At 40.8% G+C, this 13,974-nt stretch overlaps 1 protein-coding gene across 1 annotated transcript in view; it reads left to right on the top strand.

The window, feature by feature from the left end:
- LOC114642846 (E3 ubiquitin-protein ligase TRIM39-like) overlaps nucleotides 1-13,974 on the top strand; it is a 118,696-nt gene that overhangs the window by 51,865 nt on the left and 52,857 nt on the right. The window contains exons 4-5 of the mRNA XM_051922407.1: nucleotides 5,581-5,643; nucleotides 7,906-7,947. Coding sequence (XP_051778367.1) covers nucleotides 5,583-5,643; nucleotides 7,906-7,947 — 103 coding nt within the window. The 5' untranslated portion in view covers nucleotides 5,581-5,582. The remainder of the gene's footprint in view (nucleotides 1-5,580; nucleotides 5,644-7,905; nucleotides 7,948-13,974) is intronic.

The following is a 13,974-nucleotide window of genomic DNA, read 5'->3' as shown; positions in this document are numbered from 1 at the left end:
ATCAAGTAAGTCATTTATGATTTCAATGCTGGATGACTGCAGGCCCTTTTTTATTAGATTATTCTACTTAAAATAACATTGTTCTTATCAGATGAATATTACAGGCGTTTCATTGTATTTTTATCATACAAAAATATTCCAAATATATTGTTATTTTTATGCCCAATTGCTAGATAATGTAGTGAAAGTGACCAGGAGAAGAAACACTGAAAAACTAGACAGAAAATCAGTAACAAAAAGCCTGTCCTATCTTTCACCTGTCCCAGAAACCAACCATCCATCCATCCATCCATCCATCCATCCATCCATCCATCCATCCATCCATCCATCCATCCATCCATCCATTGTCTCCCGCTTATCCGAGGTCAGGTCGCGGGGGCAGCAGCTTGAGCAGAGATGCCCAGACTTCCCTCTCCCCGGCCACTTCTTCTAGCTCTTACGGGGGAATCCCAAGGCGTTCCCAGGCCAGCCGAGAGACATAGTCCCTCCAGCGTGTCCTGGGTCTTCCCCGGGGCCTCCTCCCGGTTAGACGTGCCCGGAACACCTCACCAGGGAGGCGTCCAGGAGGCATCCTGATCAGATGCCCGAGCCACCTCATCTGACTCCTCTCGATGCGGAGGAGCAGCGGCTCTACTCTGAACCCCTCCCGGATGACTGAGCTTCTCACCCTATCTTTAAGGGAAAGCCCAGACACCCTGCGGAGGAAACTCATTTCAGCTGCTTGTATTCGCAATCTCGTTCTTTCGGTCACTACCCATAGCTCATGACCATAGGTGAGGGTAGGAACATAGATCGACTGGTAAATTGAGAGCTTCGCCTTGCGTCTCAGCTCCTTTTTCACCACGACAGACCGATGCAGCGCCTGCATTACTGCGGATGCCGCACCGATCCGCCTGTCGATCTCACGCTCCATTCTTCCCTCACTCGTGAACAAGACCCCGAGATACTTGAACTCCTCCACTTGGGGGCAGGATCTCGCTACCAACCCTGAGAGGGCACTCCACCCTTTTCCGGCTGAGGACCATGGTCTCGGATTTGGAGGTGCTGATTCTCATCCCAGCTGCTTCACACTCGGCTGCGAACCGATCCAGAGAGAGCTGAAGATCACGGCCTGATGAAGCAAACAGGACAACATCATCTGCAAAAAGCAGTGACCCAATCCTGAGCCCACCAAACCGGAACCCCTCAACGCCCTGGCTGCGCCTAGAAATTCTGTCCATAAAAGTTATGAACAGAATCGGTGACAAAGGGCAGCCCTGGCGGAGTCCAACTCTCACTGGAAACGGGTTTGACTTACTGCCGGCAATGCGGACCAAGCTCTGGCACCGATCGTACAGGGACCGAACAGCCCTTATCAGGGGGTCCGGTACCCCATATTCTCGGAGTACCCCCCACAGGATTCCCCGAGGGACACGGTCGAATGCCTTTTCCAAGTCCACAAAACACATGTAGACTGGTTGGGCAAACTCCCATGCACACTCCAGGACCCTGCTAAGGGTATAGAGCTGGTCCACTGTTCCGCAACCAGGACGAAAACCACACTGTTCCTCCTGAATCCGAGGCTCGACAATCCGACGGACCCTCCTCTCCAGGACCCCTGAATAGACTTTTCCAGGGAGGCTGAGGAGTGTGATCCCTCTGTAGTTGGAACACACCCTCCGATCCCCTTCTTAAAGAGGGGGACCACCACCCCGGTCTGCCAATCCAGAGGCACTGTCCCTGATGTCCATGCGATGTTGCAGAGGCGTGTCAACCAAGACAGTCCTACAACATCCAGAGCCTTGAGGAACTCCGGGCGTATCTCATCCACCCCCGGGGCCCTGCCACCAAGGAGTTTTTTGACCACCTCGGTGACCTCAGTCCCAGAGATGGGGGAGCCCACCTCTGAGTCCCCAGGCTCTGCTTCCTCATTGGAAGGCATGTTAATGGGATTGAGGAGGTCTTCGAAGTACTCCCCCCACCGACCCACAATGTCCCGAGTCGAGGTCAGCAGTGCACCATCCCCACCATATACAGTGTTGACACTGCACTGCTTCCCCTTCCTGAGACGCCGGATGGTGGACCAGAATCTCCTCGAGGCCGTCCGAAAGTCGTTCTCCATGGCCTCCCCAAACTCCTCCAATGCCCGAGTTTTTGCCTCAGCAACCACCAAAGCCGCATTCTGCTTGGCCTGCCGGTACCTATCAGCTGCCTCCAGGGTCCCACAGGACAAAAGGGCCCTGTAGGACTCCTTCTTCAGCTTGACGGCATCCTTCACCGCTGGTGTCCACCAACGGGTTCGGGGATTGTCGCCACGACAGGCACCAACCACCTTACGGCCACAGCTCCGGTCAGTTGCCTCAACAATAGAGACACGGAACATGGCCCATTCGGACTCAATGTCCCCCACCTCCCTCGGGACGTGGTCGAAGTTCTGCCGGAGGTGGGAGTTGAAGCTACTTCTGACAGGAGGCTCTGCCAGACGTTCCCAGCAGACCCTCACAACACGTTTGGGCCTACCACGCCTGACCGGCATCCTCCCCCACCATCGAAGCCAACTCACCACCAGGTGGTGATCAGTTGATAGCTCCGCCACTCTCTTCACCCGAGTGTCCAAGACATGTGGCCGCAAGTCCGACGACACGACCACAAAGTCGATCATCGAACTGAGGCCTAGGGTGTCCTGGTGCCAAGTGCCCCTATGCTTGAACATGGTGTTCGTTATGGACAATCCGTGACGAGCACAGAAGTCCAATAACAAAACACCGCTCTGGTTCAGATCGGGGGGGCCATTCCTCCCAATCACGCCCTTCCAGGTCTCACTGTCATTGCCCACGTGAGCATTGAAGTCTCCCAGCAGAATGAGGGAGTCCCCAGAAGGTATGCCCTCTAGCACCCCCCTCCAGGGACTCCAAAAAGGGTGGGTACTCCGAACTGCTGTTCGGTGCATACGCACAAACAACAGTTAGGACCCGTCCCCCCACCCGAAGGCAAAGGGAGGCTACCCTCTCGTCCACCGGGGTAAACCCCAATGTACAGGCTCTAAGTCGGGGGGCAATAAGTATATCCACACCCGCTCGGCACCTCTCACCGGGGGCAACTCCAGAGTGGTACAGAGTCCAACCCCTCTCAAGGAGATTGGTTCCAGAGTCCAAGCTGTGCGTCAAGGTGAGTCCGACTATATCTACCCGGAACCTCTCAACTTCGCGCACTAGCTCAGGCTCCTTCCCCTTCAGAGAGGTGACATTCCACGTCCCAAGAGCCAGCTTCTGTAGCCGAGGATCGGACCACCAAGGTCCCCGCCTTCGACCACCACCCAACTCACACTGCACCCGACCTCCTTGGCCCCTCCCATAGGTGGTGAGCCCATGGGAAGGGGGACCCACGTTGCCTCTTCGGGCTGTGCCCGGCCAAGCCCCATGGGTGCAGGCCCGGCCACCAGGCGCTCGCAATCGAGCCCCACCTCCAGTCCTGGCTCCAGAGTGGGGCCCGGGTGACCCGCGTCCGGGCAAGGGAAAACGCCGTCCAAAATAGTTTTTCATCATAGGAGGTTTGTTTAACCGTTCTTTGTCTCATCCCTCTCCTAGGACCAGTTTGCCTTGGGTGGCCCTACCAGGGGCATAAAGCCCCGGACAACAGAGCTCCTAGGATCATTGGGACACGCAAACCCCTCCACCACGATAAGGTGGTGGTTAAAGGAGGGGTGTCTCAGAAACAGTAACCAAAAATACTTTAAAAAAAAATTTTAAACACAAAAATGGCCTAAAACCCCCTACCCCCTTAAAAAAGACATTTTTTGGACTTTTGGCCCTGTAAAACCCCAAAAACAGGAAAGCGCCTAGAAATGTAAGAGAATCGAGTCGTTGCAAATTATCCTCTTGTAGTGTTTCACTATGAGCTAGTGTAGCTTAACCTCAAAGCATAACACTGAAAATGTTAAGATGGACCCTAGAAAAGTCCCACAAGCACAAAGATTTGGTCCTAGTCTTACTATCATTTTTCAACTAAACTTACACATGCAAGTATCCGCACTCCAGTGAAAATGCCCTTAATCTTCCTAGTATAAGACAAGGAGCAGGCATCAGGCACGTGTCCACGGCCCAAAACGCCTTGCTTTGCCACACCCCCACGGGATTTCAGCAGTGATAAATATAAGGCAATCAGCGAAAGCTAGACCTAGTTATGGTCAATATAGAGTCGGTAAAACTCGTGCCAGCCACCGCGGTTATACGAGAGACTCAAAATGATAGTCCTTCGGCGTAGAGCGTGGTTTACAAAACTAATAAACTGAGGACAAAATATCTTAAAGCTGTCATACGCTAAAAAACATATGAAAATCAATAACGAAAGTTACCTCACACAAGTGAACCCACGAAACCCAAGGCACAAACTGGGATTAGATACCCCACTATGCTTGGAATTAAACTAAGACGGCATAAGTACCTAGCCGTCCACCCGGTTACTACGAGCGTAAGCTTAAAACCCAAAGGACTTGGCGGTGCTTCAGAACCACCTAGAGGAGCCTGTTCTATAATCGATAACCCTCGTTAAACCTCACCACATCTTGCATTCAGCCTATATACCGCCGTCGCCAGCCTACCTTCTGAGAGACCTATAGTAGGCTAAATAAGTAAAACTTAATACGTCAGGTCAAGGTGTAACTTATGATGTGGGAAGAAATGGGCTACATTTTCTAAATTAGAACACACGAACTATGAAACCTGTGTTTGAAGGAGGATTTAGCAGTAAAGGGAGAATAGAGTGCTCCCATGAAGCCCGGCGCTGAAGCGCGCACACACCGCCCGTCACTCTCCTCAAAACACTTCATAAACATTTATAAAAAACTATTAATAGAAAGAGGAGGCAAGTCGTAACATGGTAAGCGTACTGGAAGGTGTGCTTGGAATAATCAAAATGTAGCTTAATAGAAAAGTATCTCCCTTACACTGAGATGAAGTCTGCGCAATTCAGACCATTTTCAGCATTATAGCTAGCCTAACTACGCATAACCCAACAAATATTAAAATAAACACTCATAAAATAAAAACAAAACATTTGTAAACTCAAGTTACTGTCCCAGAAACAGTAACCAAAAATCATAGACATTTGACAGAAGCCTAGCGTCTAAATACTCTGAATTGAAACTCAAACACTAACTAAACTTTTATAAAGTTTACATTTTCCTAATAACTTTGTAGGAACTACATCTCAAAATGGCTGTGCCCTAATAAAAATAAAATGTCGACATAAAGGTTCTTACCTTAATAGAGCCTGAAGACACTCCCTATTTTCATGTATCTGACAAAGTATATCTGTGATTTGTTAAAGTAGCTTTATAGCTTATTTTTCAAGAAAACAATGTAAAAGCTCATGTTTTGTCTTGTAATCAGAATATACATTTTATAATGTCATTGCATCTAACTAAAGTCACATGCAATCAAGCTTTAAATATATCTTCATGAAAATGTTAGAGTAAGAAATTAGTAACTGAAAGAGACCGTTGATAAAGGAAATCTGTCAGAGAATTGTAATATTCCAGTCCAGTGTTATTTTGTTGTTTCTGCTGACATTTTTTTTAAACCTGATTTTCTTTCTTTGCAGATATGGATCCATGGCAGATTACTGCAATAGTTTTTATTTGTGCTTTTGTGGTTTCAATTCTATGTAAGTTCCTTTATACAAAATGTCATCATTAGGTCTACATGCATCACATTAATCTAGCCAGCATATTTTATGATAAAGTAGAAAACAAAAATGCACAGTAATGTAAATTGTAACACAATATTTAAATGTAAACCAAATAACACATTAAAATAGCTTGCCTTAATGCTTGACTTAAGTATCAAAAATAAAACAAGTGAGTTGGACTGGTATGAAGTTGAGCATAATTATAATGTTACAGCAATAATGGAAAACTGGCTAAATAACAATGATGAGGATGAGTATAACATAGAGGGATACACATTTATTAGGAAGGATAAACTGAAGAGAAAAGGAGGTGGGGTTGGTGTTTATGTCAAACAGAATTTAAACACAAGTCCTCTTCAGTTGGATGATGAGACCCATCTTAGTGAGCACATGTGGCTTTGTATCCCAATGCAGACAGTAATTTCAATACACATCCTTTTAGTAATATTAAAAAGGCAAGTTTACATGAGGATATTATAAGTCATGGGAGAGTTTAACTTCCCGAATATTAACTGGTATAACCTTTCTAATAGCTGAGCACAAGAGCAGGAGTTTTTAGAAGTAAGTTGTGACTATTTTATAACAAAGTATCTTAAAGCATCAATGCAGGATGAAGCTTGTCTGGATTTAGTATTTTTTGTAATCAGGATAGATTTGAGGGTATAGAGCTTAGTGAACTACTAGGGTTAAGTGACCATAATATAATACAGTTCTCAGTATTTTGGAAGAGTGCGGATACAAAGACTAAAACTGTCATGTATAACTTTGGAAGCGCAAATTTTGAGCAGATGCAGCAAAGTCTAAGGAGAATAATCTGTGAAAAGGTTTTAAGCATGGAAACAGTTGAGGAGCAGTAATACAGGTTTAAAAGCATTTTACATATAATGCAGGACAGGTAATGTACATACCTAAATTTGGAATTAGTATGAAATTAAAAAAAATAAAAACTCCATAGTGGGTTAATAAAGAAAAAGAAAAAGAAAAAAAACATCTGTATAAGGTGTATAAGACTAATAACTGTGTTGTGAATCATAGGGCATATGAGAACAATTGGGCAACCATAAATAAGGATATTAGGGAAGCTACCAAAGAGATTCTTTCGGTATTTTAGTAGTAAAAGAGCAGTCAGGAAGGAGGTGAAGTGCATCAGGAAATGGTAGTGAAACAGTAGATGCTCTAAACTTGCATTTTCTGAGGTCTTCACAAGTGAGTAAGTAGAAAACCTCCCAGCGGTAAATGGGACTACTAAGGAGGTTCTGAGTGATTTGGAAATTGAGGAGGGAAAAGTACTGCTTAGATTAAATAGGCTGAAATCAAGCACATCACCAGGACCTGATAATATTTATCCTCATGTTCTTCAGGAGGTTTTATATATATATTTATATATACTGTATAAACTCCAACGGTTGTCTGTTTTTTTTCAATAATTTGCTTGAACATTCCAGTTGATTTTGCGACTTCTCTCATCTCGCTAAGTATCATAGTTCACTTGTGGTACCAATTTATTTGCATGAATCTGAGAGAGACGCAGTGGGCCAAGGGGAGGAGGGCAGGGCCCTCCTCACTCATGTGCCAGCCTTGGTGTGTTCCTTACCTTCGCTTAGCTAGTGAACGAGAGAACTACTTAACGGATTTAGATTGGGTTTTTTCTATAATTTGCTTAAACATTCCAGTTGATTTTGTGACTTCTCTAATCACGCTGAGAATCATAGTTCGATTGCAGGAGCGATATATTTGCACTAATCCGAGACAGAGGCTTATGCAACATTTTTGTGCGTATGCACCATTTATACATGAGGCCCCAGGAGATTACATTGAAGTCAGAGGCGTAAATGGGAGATTAGAAATAACTAGGTAACTAGGAATCAAAAGGCAAAGTGTAGGGAACAAAAATGAAAAACAAAGGAAAGTAAATCTACCATTTTTTTTTTTAAATTATGAGTAGTTGTCATCAGAATATGTATAGAAAGTTACAATAACTGCTTCAGTACTACATTGTGTCAATTTTTCTCCTCACCTCTGCTGCCCACTGTACCACTATTGTTAACCCCTTATGCCAATCAACAACTTCTACATCCTGTTGAGAAAAACTTCATAATGCATTTGACTTTCTTCTTATCATTTAATTGTTTCTCAAAAAAGATATGTCTTTGACTCAGTCTAGATTATAATGCTTCTACTGGTAAAATATTTTTCCAATGCAGAGATAATTAAACATGTAACATTTCCTTTTTTTAGTGCATTTTTTCCTGCTATGTAGAAAATTAAGAATTAATCAAGGTAAGTAGCTATAAATAGCAAACTGTACTTCTGATGAAGAATATTCTTTTGTTTTTTGAGTTTACTTACAGATACCGATGATAATAGGAGTAGTTGTTCAGTTTTTAAAATATTGACAAACTTCTATGTTAAATCTTGAAATGATTTACTTAATTGTCAATACAGCATGGCACTCACTGTATGTATTTAATATAAATACTCATAATATACTTCAAGAAAAAGTAATTACAATGTCTGTGCCCAGCTCAATTTACAAAATGAATTTTTGAAGAGCTACAGTTTCATTTAAATGTTTAAGGCTGCATTTGTATGTGTATGTTACAGTAAATAGGGCTGATTTTTGTTGATTGTGGTCATTTATTATACATGTAACCCTTTTCAGTATAAAACTTTGAATTAGTAACATTAAAGGGGTAATATAATTTAAGTGACCTCTTCCTTACAAGTAAGGTGTAAACAGCTGTTTCAAGAGAAGACATCAATTCTGTTGAGGTCTTGTTCTTCAAGGCTAGTAGTAACTGTGAGACTGAAATACAACTTGATGCAGTGGCTATTGTTTTATATTGGTCTGTGGTGGCCAAGTAGGCGCTAATATGTACCGTATATGTGTTTTTCCCCACAAAAATCTAATCTAGCAGTGGGGACACTCGGGTTGGCAGGATTGTTGGAGTGGTGAGATGAGGGGTAAATGTCACTATTCTGATTGCATGAACATTTCCATATAGTTTAGTGTTTACAGTTACATTTTTTGTGAGTTTATTCATACATGTAATTAAATTAATTGCTTAATGTTTATGTTGATTCTTACTATTTTATATTGCACTAATCTGGGTAATTGAAAAACACATAGAAACTGAATTTTATCAATTATTTATTGTTACCATTAATAATAAAAACCAAATAAATACTTTAAGAAATAATAGATAACAATAAACACAAAAAGGAATTTTTAATTTAAAAAAGTAGATTTTTTGGTATAATTAAAATGAAGTAAGAATTTAAATATGACCTTTACAGATAAAAACATGTAACATACACTACCAGAGCTCATTTCTACTTTGAGGTGTGCCGACAGCCATTCTGTTCTATAATTCGGACTCCTTAAGGTAAAGGTGAATGGCTCTCTTTAAACTGGATCCCAGGAGTACTTCCGGTGTCTGCTGGGTCAGGTCAAAGGGTCACTAAATCAATATAAAAAAGAAGTGGAGCTTTCGGTAGGAACAAGAAACAGTAAGTTAATATAACTACATACCCTGAAAAATTTATAGTACTCTTTATATGAAAAACTATATTAAAGTATAAAAGAATGAAAAATATTGCCAGATAAAAGACAAGCAAGTGTATTAATCTTACTATGTAAATTTAGACCTGCAATTAATTGTTGAAGCACTATAAAAAAGAAGTAATTTAAGGAGAAGTCAAAAAAGATTATATTCATGTTGTCAAGACTTCACAACATACACCGCTGAAGAAATCAGGGTGAATAATCCATCCATCCATTTTCCAACCCGCTGAATCTGAACCCAGGGTCACGGGGTTCTGCTGGAGCCAATCCCAGCCAACACAGGGTGCAAGGCAGGGAATCAATCCCGGGCCGGGCACCAACCCACAGCAGGACACACACACACACACCCCAAGCACACACTAGGGCCAATTTAGAATCGCCAGTCGACCTAACCTGCATGTCTTTGGACTGTGGGAAGAAGCCGGAGTACCTGGAGGAAACCCACACAGACACAGGGAGAACATGCAAACTCCACGCAGGGAGGACCCGGGAAGCGAACCTGGGTCTCCTTACTGTGAGGCAGGGTGAATAATATCATGCTGAATTTGAATTTCCACTTATATACCTCTCAATTTGAACCCAATGATCAGAACCTCTTTTCCTCAGCTGATCTGGCATTACTGCTCAAATGTAGACAAACAAATCTTGTACCGCCATACCTCCCAAGGCCCTGAATCTCACCAAAGCAGATTTATTTATTTGTGGGTTATGGGCTTTCCAAATAAATTTTAATACAGTACACCCGAAATTCATGTGGGTTACGTTCCTAGAGCACCCGCAAATTGTGAAAAACCGCAAATTTTCGATGTGGTTAAAAAAAATGCCTATTTTTATAGTTTAAATCCTAAATATCCTAAACCAGCACAATAAATATTGATCATAATATGAGATTTCCAGAAGATGAAGGAGGTTTGTCTGGTTTGGAATTTTCATCATAACAGCTTCAAGCATTTCTTTAGAAAAAATGTGTGTTTTAGGCAGCTTCTTTAAAAGTGTAATAAAAGTAAAGGATAAGCCAGACTGCATATTTCTTACAACATTAATTAGTAAAATGAACAATATCAGGAGCTATATTAAATTTAAGCATTTTTATAGCAGCATCATCATCAGTTTAAGAAATAGGATTATTACGTGCAATCAGCTATTCTGTTGATAACCCTGGTGATACTTCAGTAATAAATTTCCTAATTATTTAAGATTTGGATGCAGGGTTTTGGAATCACATTCTAAATATTGTTTAGATAGATAGATAGATAGATAGATAGATAGATAGATAGATAGATAGATAGATAGATAGATAGATAGATAGATAGATAGATAGATAGATAGATAGATAGATAGATAGATAGATAGATAGATAGATAGATAGATAGATAGATAGATAGATAGATAGATAGAACCTCTGTTAAAAGGCTGTTGCTTTCACAGAGTCCGGAGGTTTAATGTAATTTGAGCTAAATTAATTGCAGTACCCTGCATACTCACAGTCTTCCTTACTCCATTCTCAATTAGAAATTCAATTTTAGTTTGTTTCATCTATCCATTTTCTAAATGGCTTATCCAGAGTATGGAGCTGGAGCATATCCCAGACACACACACACACACACACTCTAGAGCCAATTTAGCAATAACAGTTCATGTAACCTGCATGTTTTTGGACTGAAGGAGAAAACTAGAGCACCCAGAAAAAAAACCCTGGGGAGAACATGCAAACTCCACAGAGGGAGCACTCAGAATGGGAACCCCTCTATACTGCGAGGCACCAGCCCTACCAATGTGCTGTTATGTCACCCAGATTTAGCCATTTAAAATGTAACTTCATTAGCTACAATATTAGTTCTTCCGTTTTGTGAATAATAAGTCTAGGTTTTTTCTTAACTAATTCATACCCATTGAGGTCAAGCTTACTCCTAAGGTGCTTCAAATCATTTAAAACTGTATGAGGAAAACAGTGTTTATTTTCAAGCTCTGGGTTAATGTAAGCAAGTAAATATTGAGTGTCTTTCTTCAGTCTGCTTATTTTTTTTAGAGGTTAATAAAATGAAGGCCTCTCTCAAATATGCCTTATGTGCACACAACAATCTGGTACAGCTCAGGACTGAACCAGAATTACTATGAAAAAATAGGCATAGGAAGGGAAAAAAGTCTGAGGAAGTAACCTTTAAATGTGCATGCTTATGTGCACCTGCCCCTGGTTAGTTTTTATGTTGGTTTTGTAATGATTGACTTTAGGTGGTTATTAGCCATCTCTTATGTAACTTAGAGTTATAAATTAAAGAGGTTAGGGGGTGAATGGACTTGGGGGTGTGGCTATACTTCCTGTTTATAGGGTTGCATGTAGTGAGAAGCCAAGCAAAATGACCTTTTATTGTCTAACTAAAAAAGATTACAATATGCAAGCTTTCTAAGCAACTCAGGCCCCTTCTTCAGGCAAGATGTAATCCTATGAACAAGATACCATTTTATTGCCCTTTTTTTGCATTGTACTATTTGAAAAGTGCAAAATGGGGATTTGAGTGGACAGAAGTAATGATGGCTGGAGTAAAGCTTTGCGAAGCTCTAAAACTTTCGAATTGTTTCAAGGGTTTGAACACTCAAATCTGTAGTGACATCTCCTGGTCATTTGTATTAGCATTACACAAACTGCCAATAGAGTTCAATGATGGACTAGTAGTACTAGGGTGTTGTACTGTGTTAGCCATTATGAATGTAGAGAAAAGCCAAGCAAAATGACACCTTTTATTGGCTAACTAAAAAGATTACAATATGCAAGCTTTCAAGGCAACTCAGGCCCCTTCTTCTGGCAAGATGATGGACTACAAAAAACAGACATTGAAGCCACTGACAAACACTGACCTTTGTTGCAGTTGTGATGTGATGTTCTTTTCTAGTCTTTAGTATTAAAAAAAAAAAACTACAAATATAACTAATGTCGACAGGTAAAATGTACCATGCAACAATCAAGAGATTAATAGTACAAAACAAGACATCTTGCAAGTGCCCAGGCTCTTTCATAATAATTCCCCTTTTATATGTTAACATTATTATTACTCATGATATTAATATCATTAACCCCTTTATTTTCTTGAGATGGCCTTTGTTTCCTCATTGTTTGTCCACCAATGTTGCAATATTAACATGACCCTTGATATTTCTATATTTTTTCTTCTGATTTAATTACAAGCTAGTAGTGAGGAAATGAAGTCTTAACCCTACACTTTTCCCTAGAATAGTCATTCAAAATGAGAAAGGAGGCTAAACCTTTAAATGTATGTAAGGTATTATTATTACACCAGGTAATGTGTATTACAATTATTAATAAATTATATGGATTTTAAGGAGGTCTTTAATAGCATTAATGCTGATCCAGGACTTTAATTGTAAAGTCTGGAATTGCCAGTTAACACAATTGCACACCCTTTATAGTTTAAAATCTTCCCCCCAGTCTTGCTGTTCTATAAAGCAATGTTAAAACTGCTTAGTTCATACCTACAAGAGCTGGGTCATGTCTGGTGACACTTAGTTAGCAAACATTCAACAGCTGCATTGCTTACAAAAATCATTAATTGTCTTATCAGTAACTGCCTGTCCTTGAAACTTTAAAATACCTATAAAGATACAGCTTTGGTTACAACTTAAAGGAAATTATACAGTATATTGTAGCGACCTCTGCACCAGGCTAGGAAAAAGACAAAGTAAAAAAAAAAACAGACATAGTAAAGTCTAGTCAAAAGTTTTACTTGAACAGTCAAGAAAAGAAACACTGACCTCGAAAACCCCAAACACCAAAAAAAAAAACAACCTTCTAGCACCCTCTCCAATCCCTCCTCCCATCCCGGGTCCTATTTACCGCATCAATCAATACCACGCTGTCAGTCTTCTGTGCTGTACTCCACCCTCCCTCAATCATACCTAACAGTCACACACAAAAAAAAGTCTTCAACATGGCTGGGACACTACAATATGTTCAATAGTGTGAAACTATTTAACATATATGGAACCCAGTTCATTACTTATTGTTAAATAACTACATATATTTTCCTAGTGATTGGATTTAAAGTTAACAGAGCAGAATACAAACCCTGAAGAGACACATACAGTTTGAGCATATATTCTTCCACAACACTCTTCATGGAGTGTGAACCCAACTTCAAGATGTTGAGAAGCCAAGGAAACTGTATTACTTGGCATGTTATTTGTATCCTAAATTGAGAGATAATTTTGATAGCAGTAGAGTGTTGTACTGTGTTAGCCATAGATTGATACAGGAGAACGTAGGGTGAAATGACACCTTTTATTGGCTAACTAAATAGATTACAAATGCAAGCTTTCAGGTAATTGCCTAATGAAGGGGCCTTAGCTGCCTCGAAAGCTTGCATTTGTAAGATAATTTTGAGAGATACTATGGAAGGATATTGCATACATGATTTCATTCTCTGGAATCATTTTTACTTTGAATTCTCTTCAATATGGAATACCATTTGTGCCAAAATGAAATAAATAAAGTGGCAATTATGAAATAAATAATCAAAAGCGCAATGAAAAATTTGGTAAATGAGGCTTATGTTTGGAATGATCTGTTTTTCGCCATTTATGGTCTACTCCTCCTGCCACTGCAAAGAGAGATTATCTCATTTTATCAAATAGCACTGAATAAATCCAGGTGTTCTGTAATTTTTTTGCCTGAGTATCACACCTTGGAAAATGAATATTTTTCTTTAAAATGAGTTGAGATACTCATT

Source organism: Erpetoichthys calabaricus, chromosome 2, assembly GCF_900747795.2.
Source record: "Erpetoichthys calabaricus chromosome 2, fErpCal1.3, whole genome shotgun sequence".
NCBI lineage: Eukaryota > Metazoa > Chordata > Cladistia > Polypteriformes > Polypteridae > Erpetoichthys > Erpetoichthys calabaricus.
This window is presented reverse-complemented; position numbering and strand designations above follow the sequence as displayed.